General features: G+C 35.4%; 1 protein-coding gene across 1 annotated transcript; it reads right to left on the reverse strand.

Annotated features, from left to right (window-relative positions):
* Positions 1-8,728: 8,728 nt before the first annotated feature.
* LOC113668370 (2-amino-3-carboxymuconate-6-semialdehyde decarboxylase) lies at positions 8,729-17,382 on the reverse strand. The gene is made up of 13 exons (XM_089182045.1): positions 16,980-17,382; positions 15,955-15,999; positions 15,377-15,473; positions 15,038-15,087; positions 14,845-14,955; positions 14,274-14,315; positions 13,788-13,871; positions 12,960-13,053; positions 12,752-12,847; positions 11,661-11,751; positions 11,226-11,307; positions 10,501-10,599; positions 8,729-9,658 (listed from the first exon to the last, which is right to left on the reverse strand). Exons 1-13 carry the CDS (start codon positions 17,040-17,042, stop codon positions 9,593-9,595), a joined length of 1,020 nt encoding a protein of 339 aa, XP_089038171.1. The 5' UTR covers positions 17,043-17,382; the 3' UTR covers positions 8,729-9,592.
* Between the last annotated feature and the right edge of the window lie 399 nt (positions 17,383-17,781).

Genomic DNA, 17,781 nt, shown 5'->3' on the forward strand with positions numbered 1-17,781 from the left:
AGCGGCTAGATGTTTCCTTTCAAAGTAGATACGGAAATTTGGTGTTAGTTAAATGAGAACGAATTCTACCTGATAAAACTATGAGTATTCTCATTGCCTGTTTGCTGGATAATGCATTGATATTACAGGGATAAGTTACAAGTTATATCACTTGCAGGAGTTTAAGGATTTAGGAAATTGCATCGCGTGCAAACTATTGAACCACAAGTCAAATGAGAGAAATCAATGAAACATTTCCGCATCTGACAACAGTAAACCGAGAACTTTCGACCGAATCAAAGTTGATTGTTGTCAGCCGCAAGAAAAATAAGATTGCGATCCAGTTTCATCATAAATAACTTGAGCTCTACAGCTCTAATCAGTTGCAGAATAAAAATTGATTTGCACCTTTTAGACTGTCATCCTCTGAATCCCTCTAATTTCCAAAAGGTGTCACTTGTTAGTTCTACATGCCTCAAAATATTGAGAATAACGTTTTGCTTTACAACAATTTCGATGAAAAAATGAAGGTAACATATTTACGAGTTTGAAAGATCTAACCTCATCTAATGCTCAGTTTCGTGATCAAAATTGCTGTTCTTCTTTAAGAAAGTTATTGCGATTGTTTTTCGTTTGTTTGTTTGTTTTATTCTTTGTATGATTGTTACTTGTTTACATGTTTCTCCATGACGATTAATTAATTCTGTGATTTAAATTCAGCTCTTTCTCTTTTAGTGGCAAACGCTCGCAATCCGCAAAATCACTTTTCTCCTCAGAGCAGGACATGTTACACTCTGCCATAACTGAATCGATAAGGATGAATTCACACTGTGAGTTATATTGTACCATTGCAATTTCTCTTCAAGTGATCAACTCTATATATCCCTCGTTCAATATGATACACATTTGTTTTTGGTTATCTTCCCATTAGCGTTACAGTTCTCTCAAAGTTTCATTTTCCGCTCTCGCCGTGACAACTTTATAAAGTTTCTAAAAATCATAACAGTAAGCTTTTTTCTTGTAAATAACTCCCACCAATTCTGTACTTAATATTTTGCAGTCAAAAGCGAAGGTGTCCAGCGAAATCACCAGATGTATGTAAATGCTTTTTCCAATTTTCTCGTCTTTCGATTATAATATGCTACATATTTCTTCATTCGGCTTTCATCTCCTCAAGAATACTTGCAATAAATTTAACTCCAATAAAGTTCTTTTCTAATAAAAATACTTGACTTATCGTTGTATCTCTAGAAAAGCATGTTGAAATCGTTTCGCGTCTTGGAAAGAATTAAAGCGAATACCATAAGTACTCATCTTAGAGAAATAACGAAGAAAGATATTCAAAATTTGTTAAATCTATGTACTCCATGCATCTTTGTGTACAGAAACCCTCAGGGTATCTTGCAGGAATTTTATGAATAAACTGTTACTGAACCAGCTGTCTTAAAGTTGGAGGAGAAATGTAAGACCTTAGCTCTTTGTCTCTTTGAGCTCCAGAATTGTCTGCTGAGTTTGGATGCAGGAAGCGAGACCATAAATAAATGTATAATAGTTCATACAGACAAGTGACGCACTTGATACTGGAATCAGAAATGCCGCAGCTTCGTAAGTCCCTCATGGGAAGATAAATAAGCTACCTCAAGGTCTGGTATGCTTATCTAGAAATCAGCATTGTTATTTAACCTGTCGTTTAACCTGATCGGACGGATAGGGTTTTTTATTTCGGTCGTCGGTTAAAAATGATTATTTTCCTTGTCACGAAAGAGCTTGAAATTTCCTTTCTATCGTTATGTATTTTAAGACATGAAACTTTCGACATCGATGATCTAAGCAGTATGTAGGATGATCCTTTATGTATCTACTGTATGTCATGGCTCATGAACGAGAAATCTACAGCTATATGTGAGAACTTCAGATCGTAAAATCCGATAGTCTTAGATTCGATCCTGCGTTGGTGACGAGTAAATAAGATCGATATTTCTTTCGTTCTTTTGTCTCATATCTCAAATTATTTCTATTTGTATCTATAGTCAATACCCGTTTATCTCATTCACTGCAATGGGTCCTTATTGACTTATTCTGTCCTCACCTTAACTCCCGTGAAAATGTGACTTGCCCCACAAGTGTGTAACAAAACGGTACTCTTGGTAACACCAGTAGTATTGAAGAAGCTGAATATGAGCTCATCGAACTCGAAACAAAAAATGTTGTATCATTGTTAATTTCGTGATCCATGATTCTATTTTGGAGCTAAACTATTTCACTATTTATTCGCCAAGTTGTGACGTTGTGGTAGGACCCGCGGGCGAGCAAGAAAACCTGTGCCTTGATCGGCTACCGAAGAGAGCAAAACGTGTTTTCTTTTGATTCCCTCGTTGATTCCCAAAAAAGAAAAAAAGAAGAAATGCTTGGTAGCCTGTTGAATACCTCGTATAACGTCATATCTAAACAGTTTATTTTTGTCATATGAATAAAAGCTTTTCCGGTATTTTTGGTTAAAAGATGAAGTCACAGACTCGTCGTAAATGAAAACAAAACAAAACAAAACAAAACAAAAATCACAACGAGACCAGCAGATTTATTTTGTAATTCCATGGTGCATGAAAATATTTTGTTATCATGTAATACATTCTTTGATCCGTTGCTGACGAAGCCTTCGTCTCGGTGCCGGCTTAAAATGTAGTGAGGGAAATTGGCCGATGTACAGCCTTCTTAGGCTCACACTCGTTCAGGAATGCAAACGCATATAGGAGGTATAGGATAATCGCGCGAGGATACGAATTTTACCAACAAGTGTTCATAACATGTTTTACACCTTCAAAGAGATAATTCAATTGAAGCAGATATATTCGTATCCAAAAGTGGACATGTATCATCCTTTTTATTGAAAAGATATTGATTGAAAATTTTCATCCAATACACTTTTTTAAATAGGAGCATCGAGAATAGAGATCCGCTGCACTGACGCTCAGCTCCTCGGAAAACCAAATCAATTTCGGACATTGTAATACAAATATTTCTTATTACAAGAAGTATTTCCTTAAAAAAGAATTAAATTCAGCCTCATATAAAAAAAAAAAAACATACAAAATAAAAGTCTACATGGAAAGTAAAACTGTCATGTTGATAAATTCGGTTCTAATGACGACCTTGATATTTTTATATGTGAAGATATAAATGGTACATTTACAGCGTGCGGTGGATATGCATATGTCACGTTTTGTAAACTGAAAAAATTCTGGTATTTCACCGACAACCATATTACCCTTATTCTTACCATATATCGCGAGTGTCACGATATCAAAGAAACGTAGGAATTGTGTATGTTATTTTCAACCTCGAGCTTTGTTTCAAACTTCGTTTGTTTTCGAGAGATATTCGCTGGTTTTGACTTTGACAAAAGCTATAACGATCACGTACATTAAAGTCTTTAACTCCCGTGATCTAATTGTTAATTCTCCCCTCTAGCGGCTACATGTTTCCTTTCAAAGTAGATACGGAAATTTGGTGTTAGTTAAATGAGAACGAATTCTACCTGATAAAACTTTGAGTATTCTCATTGCCTGTTTGCTGGATAATGTATTGATATTACAGGGATAAATTACAAGTTATATCACTTGCAGGAGCTTAAGGATTTAGGAAATTGCATCGCGTGCAAATTGTTGAACCATGAGTGAAATGAGAGAAATCAATGAAACATTTCCGCATCTGACAACAGTAAACCGAGAACTTTCGACCGAATCAAAGTTGATTGTTGTCAGCCGCAAGAAAAATAAGATTGCAATCCAGTTTCATCATAAATAACTTGAGCTCTACAGCTCTAATCAGTTGCAGAATAAAAATTGATTTGTACCTTTTAGACTGTCATCCTCTGAATCCCTTTGGATTGGATGCAGTAAGCGAGACCATAAATAAATGTATAATAGTTCATACAGACAAGTGACGCACTTGATACTGGAATCAGAAATGCCGCAGCTTCGTAAATCCCTCATGGCAAGATAAATAAGCTACCTCAAGGTCTGGTATGCTTATCTAAAAATCAGCATTGTTATTTAACCTTTCGTTTAACCTGATCGGACGGATAGGGTTTTTTTTTTTTCGGTCGTCGGTTAAAAATGATTATTTTCCTTGTCACGAAAGAGCTTGAAATTTCCTTTCTATCGTTATGTATTTTAAGACATGAAACTTTCGACATCGATGATCTAAGCAGTATGCAGGATGATCCTTTATGTATCTACTGTATGTCATGGCTCATGAACGAGAAATCTACAGCTATATGTGAGAACTTCAGATCGTAAAATCCGATAGTCTTAGATTCGATCCTGCGTTGGTGACGAGTAAATAAGATCGATATTTCTTTCGTTCTTTTGTCTCATATCTCAAATTATTTCTATTTGTATCTATAGTCAATACCCGTTTATCTCATTCACTGCAATGGGTCCTTATTGACTTATTCTGTCCTCACCTTAACTCTCGTGAAAATGTGACATGCCCCACAAGTGTGTAACAAAACGGTACTCTTGGTAACACCAGTAGTATTGAAGAAGGTGAATATGAGCTCATCGAACTCGAAACAAAATATGTTGTATCATTGTTTATTTCGTGATCCATGATTCTATTTTGGAGCTAAACTATTTCACTATTTATTCGCCAAGTTGTGACGTTGTGTTAGGACCCGCGAGCGAGCAAGAAAACCTGTGCCTTGATCGGCTACCGAAGAGAGCAAAACGTGTTTTATTTTGATTCCCTCGTTGATTCCCAAAAAAAAAAAAAAAAAAAGAAATGCTTGGTAGCCTGTTGAATACCTCGTATAACGTCATATCTAAACAGTATATTTTTGTCATAGGAATAAAAGCTTTTCCGGTATTTTTGGTTAAAAGATGAAGTCACAGACTCGTCGTAAATGAAAACAAAACAAAACAAAGCAAAAATCACAACGAGACCAGCAGATTTATTTTGTAATTCCATGGTGCATGAATATATTTTGTTATCATGTAATATATTCTTTGATCCGTTGCTGACGAAGCCTTCGTCTCGGTGCCGGCTTAAAATGTAGTGAGGGAAATTGGCCGATGTACAGCCTTCTTAGGCTCACGCTCATTCAGGAATGCAAACGCATATAGGAGGTATTAGATAATCGCGCTTGGATACGAATTTTACTATCAAGTGTTCATAACATGTTATACACCTTCAAAGAGACAATTCAATTTAAGCAGATATATTCGTATCCGAAAGTGGACATGTATCATCCTTTTTATTGAAAAGATATTATTTAAAAATTTGCATCCAATACACTTTTTTAAATAGGAGCATCGAGAATAGAGATCCGCTGCACCGACGCTCAGCTCCTCGGAAAACCAAATCAATTTTGGACATTGTAATACAAAAATTTCTCATTACAAGAAGTATTTCCTTAAAAAAGAGTTAAATTCAGCTTCATATAAAAAAAACATACAAAATAAAAGTCTACATGGAAAGTAAAACTGTCATGTTGATAAATTCGGTTCTAATGACGACCTTGATATTTTTATATGTGAAGATACAAATGGTACATTTACAGCGTGCGGTGGATATGCATTTGTCACGTTTTGTAAACTGTAAAAATTCAGGTGTTTCACCGACGACCATATTACCCTTATTCCTACCATATATCGCGAGTGTCACGATATCAAAGAAACGTAGGAATTGTGTATGTTATTTTCAACCTCGAGCTTTGTTTCAAACTTCGTTTGTTTTCGAGAGATATTTGCTGGTTTCGACTTTGACAAAAGCTATAACGATCACGTATATTTAAGTCTTTAACTCCCGTGATCTAATTGTTAATTCTCCCCTCTAGCGGCTGCATGTTTCCTTTCAAAGTAGATACGGAAATTTGGTGTTAGTTAAATGAGAACGAATTCTACCTGATAAAACTATGAGTATTCTCATTGCCTGTTTGCTGGATAATGTATTGATATTACAGGGATAAGTTACAAGTTATATCACTTGGAGGAGCTTAAGGATTTAGGAAATTGCATCGCGTGCAAATTGTTGAACCATGAGTCAAATGAGAGAAACCTATGAAACATTTCCGCATCTGACAACAGTAAACCAAGAACTTTCGACCGAATCAAAGTTGATTGTTGTCAGCCGCAATAAATATAAGATTTCGATCCAGTTTCATCATAAATAACATGAGCTCTACAGCTCTAATCAGTTGCAGAATAAAAATTGATTTGTACCTGTTAGACTGTCATCCTCTGAATCCCTCTATTCTCCAGAGGATGTCACTTGTTAATTCTACATGCCTCAAAATATTGAGAATAACGTTTTGCTTTACAACAATTTCGATGAAAAAATGAAGGTAACATATTTACGAGTTTGAAAGATCTAACCTCATCTAATGCTCAGTTTCGTGATCAAAATTGCTGTTCTTCCTTAGGAAATTTGTTGCGATTGTTTTTCGTTTGTTTGTTTGTTTTATTCTTTGTACGATTGTTACTTGTTTACATGTTTCTCCATGACGATTAATTAATTCTGTGATTTAAATTCAGCTCTTTCTCTTTGAGTGGAAAACGCTCGCGATCCGCAAAATCACTTTTCTCCTCAGAGCAGGACATGTTACACTCTGCCATAACTGAATCGATAAGGATGAATTCACACTGTGAGTTATATTGTATCAATGAAATTTCTCTTCAAGTGATCAACTCGATATATCCCTCGTTCAATATGATACATATTTGTTTTTGGTTATCTTCCCATTAGCGTTACAGTTCCCTCAAAGTTTCATTTTCCGCTCTCACCGTGACAACTTTATAAAGTTTCTAAAAATAATAACGGTAAGCTCTTTTCTTGAAAATAACTCCTGCCATTTCTGCACTTAATATTTTGCAGTCAAAAGCGAAGATGTTCAGCGAAATCACCAGATGTATGTAACTTTTTTTCCCAATTTTCTCGTCTTTCGATTATAATATGCTACATATTTCTTCATTCGGCTTTTCTCTCCTCAAGAATACTTGCAATAAATTTAACGCCAATCAAGTTATTTTCCAATAAAAATACTTGACTCATCGTTGTATCTATAGAAAAGCATATTTAAATCGTTTCGCGTCTTGGAAAGAATTAAAGCGAATACCATAAGTACTGTTCTTAGAGAAATAACCAAGAAAGATATTCAAAATTTGTTAAATCTTTGTGCTCCATGCATCTTTGTGTACAGAAACCCTCAGGGAATCTTGCAGGAATTTTTATGAATAAACTGTTACTGAACCAGTTGTCTTAAAGTTGGAGGAGAAATCTAAGACCTTAGCTCTTCGTCTCTTTGAGCTCCAGAATTGACTGCTGAGTTTGGATGCAGTAAGCGAGACCATAAATAAATGTATAATAGTTCATACAGACAAGTGATGCACTTGATACTGGAATCAGAAACGTCGCAGCTTCGTAAATCCCTCATGGGAAGATAAATAAGCTACCTCAAGGTCTGGTATGCTTATCTAAATGTCAGCATTGTTATTTAACGTGTCGTTTAACCTGATCTGACGGATAGGGTTTTTTTTTTGGTCGTCGGTTAAAAATGATTATTTTCCTTGTCACGGAAGAGCTTGAAATTTCCTTTCTATCGTTATGTATTTTAAGGCATCAAACGTTTGACATCGATGATCTAAGCAGTATACAGGATGATCTTTTATGTATCTACTGTGTGTCATGACTCATGAACGAGAAATCTTCAATTGTATGTGAGATCTTCAGATCGTAAAATCCGTTGGTCTAAGATTCGATCCTGCGTTCGAGATGAGTAAATAAGATCGATATTTCTTTCATTCTTTTGTCTCATGTCTCAAATTATTTCTATTTGGATCTATAGTCAATACCCGTTTATCTCATTCACTGCAATGGGTCCTTATTGACTTATTCTGTCCTCACCTTAACTCCTGTGAAAATGTGATTTGCCCCACAAGTGTGTAACAAAACGGTACTTTTGGTAACACCAGCAGTATTGAAGAAGCTGAATATGAGCTCATCGAGCTCGAAACAGAAAATGTTGTGTCATTGTTTATTTCGTGATCTCTGATTCTATTTTGAAGCTCTGCTGTTTCACTATTTATTCGCCAAGTTGAGACTGGGCCTCATACAAAATCTTTTAGGTTTTTATTTTCTTTAATCCGGAGTATAGCACAATGACATAAACGTCCTACTTTTTATTTCTTATTTTGCCGATGTAAGAGCCGTTAATCCACTGCCTGCCTAGGTTTTTAATCAATCGTGTCGTTGACGAGGTTCCCTTTTATACGTGATCAAGAAATCGTAGTCATCGTGATTCTGGTGTTGAATTTTTCACTGTTGTTGACAGGTTTTTACAATTTCTCTGCTATTTAGACGTTGTGGTAGGACCCGCGAGCGAGCAAAAAAGCCTGTGCTTTGATCGGCTACCGAAGAGTGCAAAATGTGTTTTCTATTGATTCCCCCGTTGAGTCCCAAAAAAGAAAAAAAAAAAGAAATGGTTCGTAGCCTGTTGAATACCTCGTATAATGTCATAACTAAACAGTTTATTTTTGTCATATGAATAAAAGCTTTTCCGGTATTTTTGGTTAAAAGATGAAGTCACACGACGACGCAGAAAAAGAGAATTGAAGAACAACTAAACTGTTTTTGAAACATGTGTCCTAAACCCTTTACATGGGCAAAAAATAAAATAAAACTTTTTTCCGACGGGAAGTCGTGAGGACCGCTCTTAACAGGTGCGGCACTTGAAATAAGAGGTGTAACTATATGGACTTTCTTTTTCCCCAATTTATTTACATTGTACAGATACCTTTTTACATCTTTTGTGATGTGGAGTAAGAACATTCCAAAACAGTAAGCACCATGCATTTGAATTACAAGCTTTGTTGACAAATGTCACATCAATAATGTCAAAATATATACTTTGTCTGGTGTTTCTACTGAATAACTAGCAGTTGTATGATATAAAAAATAAACTTAATATTATCCTTAATTCAGAACGGTGCACGAATAATGTGTGTTTGTTGGTTTTTCTCCAACAAAAACAAACTTTATTGAATAAAATTATTGCTTCTTCAAGTTGTCCACACTGGGCTGATAAGCAATGAAATGGTTAAATTATCAGGCATTATATCCTAATTTTTTTCCTTGGGCTAACCCAAACAGTGGATGCATGCAAACATCAAGTTTAAAATGTAAATGTCACTGAAAATTAACTCCCTAACAAAACTAACAAAAAAAAACTTCATGTCATCTTTTAAAGCCTAATACTAAAGCAGTCAAGTCACCAAAGTACTTTTATTGCATTCCGAGAAAGGTCAATCCTCATAAATTCTCATTCTGAGAAAGGTCAATCCTCATAAGCTTGAAACTTCAAATTATTAGAGCTACAGCATAATATTGGCACAATCACAGTTTCAAGACTTACTTTTAAATAAATATAACTGAGATAAATACAAATAAAATTGTTGGTCCAACATCTTTCAAATGTCAACTTTTGTTTTGTTCCTATACCAACGGTATTGAACTCATTCTTCCCTACTGACGCGACCCTTCTGAGTTTTTGATCTGTGCTGAAATTTAGTGCAGGACCAAGTACCCCATTAGTCACAAGCTTTTAACTATCTGTAGCTTAGTCATTGAATTGAGATCTCTGTAATCCTAAAAACTTCAAGGCATTGCCAGCTAAGAGCTTGTCCTGCAACAGAACAGACACCATAAACTGTCAACATAGCTTTGAGAACTACTTCAATGAAATATTAGCAATTACAATCTGTGAGCAACATGTAGTATAAAAAGATAAATGCAATAGTTTATCTTGAAAATATTAATTTACATTTAACACTTGGAAACAGAGGAGAGAACCTAAGAAGGAGATGCTATTAATAGTTAAGTTTGCAATCCATGTTATGACTTTCCCATACCAAGAACTTTCTATTGCTTTGAACTGTCAAAACATGTTTTGTAAACTAAGCAGTGTTACTGAATCTTTTATTTTTATTTTTAAATCATTGTTACCAAGCAATACTGGTGTAATGAATCCAACATATTATTGAACTTAAGATTTTGTGTACCATGTCGTCAATGCATCCTGTTAAGTGGGTGGTTGATTAGAAAGATGGAAAGACAAAACAGCATGATGGTGAACTCAGGGAAACATGGCAAGAGGGATGAAAAACTGAATAATTATAATTCTTCAAATGCTTATCATTAATTATAAATAATTTATTATTACTTTATTACTTGGTGAACTGACTCAGAATAATGCAACAAACTACTCCCTTCCAAATCTGACCCTTCCCTCAAGATGTGGAAGAAGAGAGTTACATTGGATGATTTCTTTCAACGTCTTAAGACATAAAAATCAGATGACAAATTTGTTTTTCTCTAGTGGACTGAAAAGAATATTGTGTAACATTACGTTAAAAATGACACGCTAACACAGCCCTCTACCTGTGGGTTTTTTTTTTGTTTTTTTTGTGAAGGATGCACACAAAAAAAGTTTAGACAAGCACAAAATAATGCACATTCTTCCCTCACCCTGAGTTCTGTGTTGTCTTTGTACACCTCTTCAATTAGTTTGCCTGGGTGATGTTCACCAAGAGGGAAGGGGTAGTCACTACCTAAAAGAACGTTCTCCTGGAAAATTTACACGTTAAGACATCAGATAATTAGTACTAGATGCAAATCTGTACATAAACAGGTGCTCCAAATGTTTAAATCTATGCTCATACCAGAATAACCTGGCCTTGCTCCCTTCAAAATATGCTAAGAAGTTTTAAATACATGTAAAGGCCAGAGGCAGTGCATGGGATCAACATCTTGATTTGTACAACAGATTTTAAAACTCTATGCACCATACACCAAGACATTCAAGATCAGGCATACATTATTCCTGCACTGCTTTGAGTGCATTCATTAATGAAACATCACAACAGTGAAACTTTCCAGGAATTAACCTTCAAACCAAACTATACATTGATCTAGTTGTGCTACTCATGTGCTCAGACAAATCGTTTTTAATCTCTCAAACAATTTGTGATGCCCATCTTCTTCACATGTATGTGCCTGGCCCTCTTAATGAAAGTGCTACGGTTGGGAAACAATGTGTGTGATCCTATTCTAGAAGTCTGACTTGTAAATTGCAGAGCTCAGATTCAGGTTTTACAATTGAATTTCATAGGATGCATACACTGCAAAATCTGCTTATTTATTTCAATATACTTGTAATAAATACATGAAAACAACTGAAATAAATGTCTCACCTCTCCAATAATGTCAACTAGAAATTTGAGAGCTTTCTCATCATGAACAAGACTGTCTGTAAAAATTTGTCCAATGTACTTCCTACAAAAAAAAGTTACAAGTTATTGAAAAGCCAGGTGCAGCTTCAACACACCATTCCTTGCCAGTCAATTTTAAATTTTTGATCTCTTTAAGTTTTATGGAGAAATTTTCACAAATTCATGCTAAAACTCTTAGAAACTATGATATAATTTTGCCAAAACTTTGGTAACACTTCAAGTTACCGCTATCACCCCCAAAAAGGGATTAGCACATGTCTTCAAGACAAATTAGCAAACTACACCAAATTCTTCTAAGTGAGTTATAGATTTTTTTATAAACAGAGTAAGGTACAGAGTTTTAAGCCAGATGTGGAAGATGGTGAAGATAGTTGGAATTTTGTGCAAGGAACTTACCTTGGGTTGACTGGATTCTCAACAGCACAGAGATCTGGTCTGACATTGAAGCCATGTTCAATACGACCAATGGTGAAAGGAAATGCCCCACCTACAACAGTCAAAAAATAATATAGTTCTATTTAAGGAACACCAACTTCAGGACTAAAATGTGAGTTACGACCACAGGCAGCCCAAGCTCCAGCTGTGAGATGATCATCTTGTGAAATAAGAGTCATGGTGAAATATAAGAGTTTGTATGGGAATATTTATGATTGCTCATGGGAATACAAAAATACTGTAAAATTCTCAATAAAAATACCTCAACTAATTTTCACAGTGCATTGCTTGTTATCTGACCACTAACTATGCTGAAAAGAACCCATTTTAGCAAGTTATCCACTTCTAGGTTTACTGCTCATAAGAGAAGGACCTTCTCTTATATTTTTACAATGACTCCTATTACACACTTGATGATCATCTCACAGCTGGAGCTTGGGCTGCCTGTGTTATGACTAGCTGAATTTATATTGGTTCTCACATAAGATCTATTGGAGGACAGATGCATAGATGATATCACCATTAACCCTTTAACCCACAAGATCTCATTAGTAATTCTCCTTACTGTCTGCCATACAGTTCTTGTGATGTTAGTTTGGAGAATTTGGGATTGGATCAACTTAATTATATAATATTTTTCGTTATTCTCATCACTCGTCTGCTTGATATTGTATTGATATTGTAAGGAGAAATTCTGCCAGTTAAAGGGTTAATTTCTAAAATTTGGCACCATCTATCATCTACTTCTGAACAGTTGCACAGCAATATGGAATCTATTTGTTACATATTGTAGCTATTGTCAAGTGTGATAACCTATGCTGTCTACTTTCCAGCAATATTGAAACAATTGCAGTTACAAACTTATAATACTTACCCAACTCAGTCAGTAAACAATTTACCTTGGGTAAAAAAATATACCAGTCCTGGTAAATGTTTTTCCCACTACTTAAAATAATTGATCATTCTGTATTCATTTGGGAATCACTGAGACCTCCAGCCAGGACCAAGTTTTGGAAAAATTACAGAATGAAATTTTCATTGACTTTTCTTACCTCCATGAGCAAAACACACTTTTAGCTTTGGATGTCTCTCTAGAACTCCACCAAATATCATACAGCAGATTGCTTGGGCAGTTTCACCTGGCATTCCTACAACAAGAAATTTTTGATAACATTGAGCTGATTCAAGACTCTGACAAACAACGTAGGTCTGCAAATGCACACTAAAAACTCAAGTGGCTGAAAAATAAGAAAGACTTACCAACAAGCCACGGCAGCCAGTACTTGGACATCCTTCCTTTTAATTCCATATCCCAAGGGTGAACAAAAATTGCACAACCCAACTCCTCTGCAGCCTGATAGAACAAGTTACATTATGTAACTAATACTATTGACTTCAAATTTCCTTCCAGTGACAAAAATATTTATTAACCCTTTCACTCCCAAGATCTAATTAGTAGTTCTCCTTACTATCTTCCATACAATTCTTATGATGTTACTTCAGAGAATTTGGTATTGGATCAAGTAATAATCCCATGATTGATATTCTTCTCTATTCTCATCACCTGCCTGCTTGATATTGTATTCACATTGTAAGGAGAAATTCTGTCTTGGTCACTTGTGGGAGTGAAAGGGTTAACTCAACAGAAGTTGTGAATTGTAGAGTGAACAAAAGATTGAAGAGTTAATAATAATACAACAAGTTTGAATTTCTTAACCTTTTAACTCCCAGATCAAATTTGTAATTCTCCTTACTGTCAACCAAACAATTCTTATAGTTAGTTCAGAGAATTTAGTATTGGATCAACTAATTATCCCCAAATTGATATTTTTCTTCATTCTCATCACTTATCTGGTTAATATTGTATTGATATTGTAAGGAGAAATTCTGTCTTGGTCACTCATGGGAGTTAAAGGGTTAATCTCTTAAAATTAGCATGGTCATGACAATGATATCTTCTCTTAGTGCAACTCTCCTGTTTGACAAGAAGTACTGAGAGTTCAGAAGACAAGAAGAACAACCTTGTGGAATTTTCACTGCTAAATACCACTATTATTATGTAGTAAATAATGAACAGAATTAACTTACAGCAAATACTGGCTGCAGTTCTGGGGCATCAAGATTCCAATCATTTATATGAGAACCAATTTCCACTCCAGGAAAACCAAGTTCCTACAAAGTAGATTAAAGGAACAAGTGTTTTTCATTGTATCCAAATTGAGATGGTCAAACTCTATCAGTGCCGAGAACAGGGCAGATTCCATATGGCTGATCAGCAGTGTTCTTCAGAAATGGAGACATGAGTAAATCAACGCTCAGTCTCTTCAAAAAACTCTTCAAAAATTTAAAAGTTAAAAGTTTTGGTTGAATCTTACAAATCATTACCTAGGTCACTGACAATAATCTTGGAATTGCATATTTTAGGCTACAATGGTTATGACTGACAGAAAAAAAAAATTATTGATGCTGTCTCAGTTCCTAGAAGTAGCAACCAACTCCAGTTTATAGCCAAAACAGACATTAACCAACTTGATATAACAATAAAATTCTAATATTCTAGCTACTGGTTCACACCTTTACACATCTGGTTAGCTCCTGTACTGCAAGATCTGGTGCCTAATAAGATAAATATTGCAATAGATAAAACAATTTACATTGTATGATAAGTTTTCTTCACCATCACCTCATGGTTTGAATACAACAAAAATAGGAACATTCACTGTAAGCTCAAAATGACATCAGTTAGCTGATTTACAGTTGTCCTCTTCATTTTTCATGCTTCTATTAAACACCTCTATTAACTGCAGCTTAATACCAGCAACAAAGGCTATTCATTTTCTACCGAAAGGTTTGGCAAATTTAACAAGGCATACAGTTACCCTAACATCAGTATGTATATTCTCCATACTGTTCTCTATATATTTCCTAAAGTGCTGGTGAGGAGATTTAGTTGGTGATCTTTTCATTTATTCTGGTGACCTTAAAGTGTGACTTGGGGGGGGGGGAGGGGAGGGCTACTGTAAGGAGAAATTATATGCTGGTCACTCTTAAGGGTTAAAAGGTTAACTAAAGGCAGAGAACCTTCACATTTAAAAATTTATAATTCAGTATGATCTACAACTTTTTACTTTATAATGCATTTTACCTGCATTGGAAGAGTTCCTAGACCCACAAATCTTTTGGGATATTTCTTCACAGTTTTTGCAAGGTCATCATTCATTATACGACATAAATCTAAAGTATCTTCTGGCTTGGCCTTACAGAAAAAAAGAGGCATTGTTAGTAAGGAACTGTTCATTCAACAGCAAGGTCAAATGTATTCCATCTGTCACACTTACCCAATAACTGAACATAACTGGAACAGTTGAAAGGGCTTGAACTGTGACACCTGTGTGGAACAAAATACTAATTATCAAGAATAGACTGGAAAAGGGGGAAAAACTTCTCCTTTAGATTCTCATCCCATTTCATGTTTGCAGTTTAGTTTTCTGATACATGATTGGCTTTTTCCACGAAACAGAATAACGTTAATTTTGATAAATATTTTGGTTTTTCACAGTTTTCTAATTTCGCAATATAGATTCTTTGAATCTGCACCTGAGCTAAGAACCATACTTACACAAAAAATTTTTTTTTGTTTTTTGGAGAGTGTAATTTCTTGACTTCTCAAAACTCACCTGTTGCATCCATATCTCTAATTCTTGCCTCTGGTGACCAACAGTTCTCATCTATCACACGAAAAAGATTCCCATCTTTCATCATCTTTGCTTTTCTCTAAACAACAATTGAAAGTAAGAACTTTTAAGTTCAACATTTGAGCAGACGATCATTTAACTGTAACTGTACTTTCCGTAAGGTAGTCTCTTGACCAGAAAGGTATAAAGAGGAGAGGAAAAAATAGCAATCTTATTTTACACAAATCTGGAAAGACCCTCTCATAAAAATATATCAAAAAGAAAACCCATTTTAACTACATAAATTTATTAGAGTGAAGTCAAGAATTTTTTAAAGAACAGTAGGAGTCTTCTGATTCTGTTATCATCATTTGAACTGATTGTTAGTCTAAGAGGGCCTTTGAGGCTCCTGAAAATAAATTCCTTCTCTCCAGAGTCAATCTTTCCTCTTCTTTAAAAAAGAAGGAGGTAAGATGATGGTTCTACTTGGGTAAATAGTGAACATTCCCTCTTAAAAGTTAGGCTGGCACTGTAAGCTAATTAATTGACTGCCAGTTGACAAAAGAGACAATTTAACAAACCTCACAATGATGATGAAGTTGTATCCATCCTCCATAACCATATCGCTGAAAAGATGAAAACTCTACTTGTTATATAAGTGTATAACATTCCCACAGCCCCATTTAGCACTTATTAAAAAATATATTACAGTTATTCCTTGAGTCTCATTGGATATGAGATGGTAAATTGTCAACAAGGCATGTAGCACCAAGTTGGCTGTGAGCATTCTCATATCCAACAGGCACATATACAATAATTGTTTTATTCAATTTCATTAAATCCTGAATGTTTGAATATTTGAAGCTTTTTTTTTCAGCTCCACAACAGTTGGTACAAATTACATAATTCTATATGAGGTGACTGAGAATATGAGAAACCTATGTACTCAATTACATGTTAAACACCAGAAATCTCACTTCCATATTGTCTTAGGGATTAAATTACAGCCTAGTCATAACACTTTCTAACAAACTTCCCAGCGCTTTTGAACTCCATGATTTTGAATATAAACTATGGTAGTCAAAATCTATCAAACTTGTAGAGTTTCAATTTCAGCAATCTGGGGTAAACTGATCTTTGTTTGTTTTGTTTCTTTTTGTAACAACTTGTCAATTCTTGGCGGTGTGGTGTGGGCGGTGGTCGTTAAGTTTGATTTACTGTTACACATGGAATAATTTTAAGCCCAGTTCACATAAAATAACAAAACCTAAAATGTTTATTATTAATTCATGTGCTACTGTAATTCTTTTTAGACCCCTAACAACAGTATAGGAATTCGAAGTGTTTCTAATTACATTGCATGTCTCTGTTGCAAATGTGATTTAATCTTTACGATCGATGCTTCTACCGTGTTCAACACCATACGAATTACAATTCTTCTACGTTATTTAATTCTGTTAATTGGGCTTCCGTACATAATTCAAGTTCATCAAATATATTTCTCTATGAAATTCAATTATTCTTTTCAGAAAACAATGACAAAACTTTTCGTACTTGCCTGAAAATTTGCCAATTATATTAGCTCGATCATTTTTAAACGACTCACCTCCTTCAGATCTGGCCATCTCTCGGGTAATATATGATTGTGAATATCGATTTTGAAAGACATCGCACAGTCTACTTTAAAACGTGTGGTTAATCTCGAATTATCATCAACAGAACACAACTCATTTCACAACAGTTTTTCACGACCTCGTCTCCAGTATTCCCGCTCTTACTCCCTTGAGGAGGGAAACTGGGAATAAGGTATTCGTCATAACTCGATCCAGTCGTTCAAACCACATTTTGAGGCGGATGAAAACCTGAACATTCATGTCTTCAAATTGTTCCTTTTTCTGTTTAAGATTTTGATTTTACAAAAAAATAAAAACGCACGTGTAGAAAAATGGCCTCGAACAAGGATAAAATAAAACGAATCTTGTGTTCTGAATGGCTACTATCATGTACCACACAGTGGAGGGAGACAGAGGGGCGGGAGCACGGGAGAACAGGGGGCGTGAGAGGGCGGGAAGCGGGAGAACAAGGGGCGGGAAGCGGGAGCAGAAATAAAGAAGACGATAGTTGCGATAGAACATCCACCAATGCTTAAAAGAAAATTTTGGAAGCAAGAAAACTTAAATTTGTACTCGGGCTGGAAAAACAGCATCACGACTTCCGGTGAATTTGGAAATCCCTTCCATTCGATTACGTCATAGGTCATGAGATAGCATGATACACGACACATGTACACTTGTACTTCAGTGTCTGGTAAGCCGACAGGTTGGAGTCGGGAGGCAAAGGGGCACAAAAGTACAGGAATCGGGAGATTCTGACCCCCCTGTTCCACCTTCCCCCTTCGCAAAAGCAGG

This window comes from Pocillopora damicornis, chromosome 9 (genome assembly GCF_964200805.1).
Source record: "Pocillopora damicornis chromosome 9, jaPocDami1.2, whole genome shotgun sequence".
Classification (NCBI taxonomy): Eukaryota; Metazoa; Cnidaria; class Anthozoa; order Scleractinia; family Pocilloporidae; genus Pocillopora; species Pocillopora damicornis.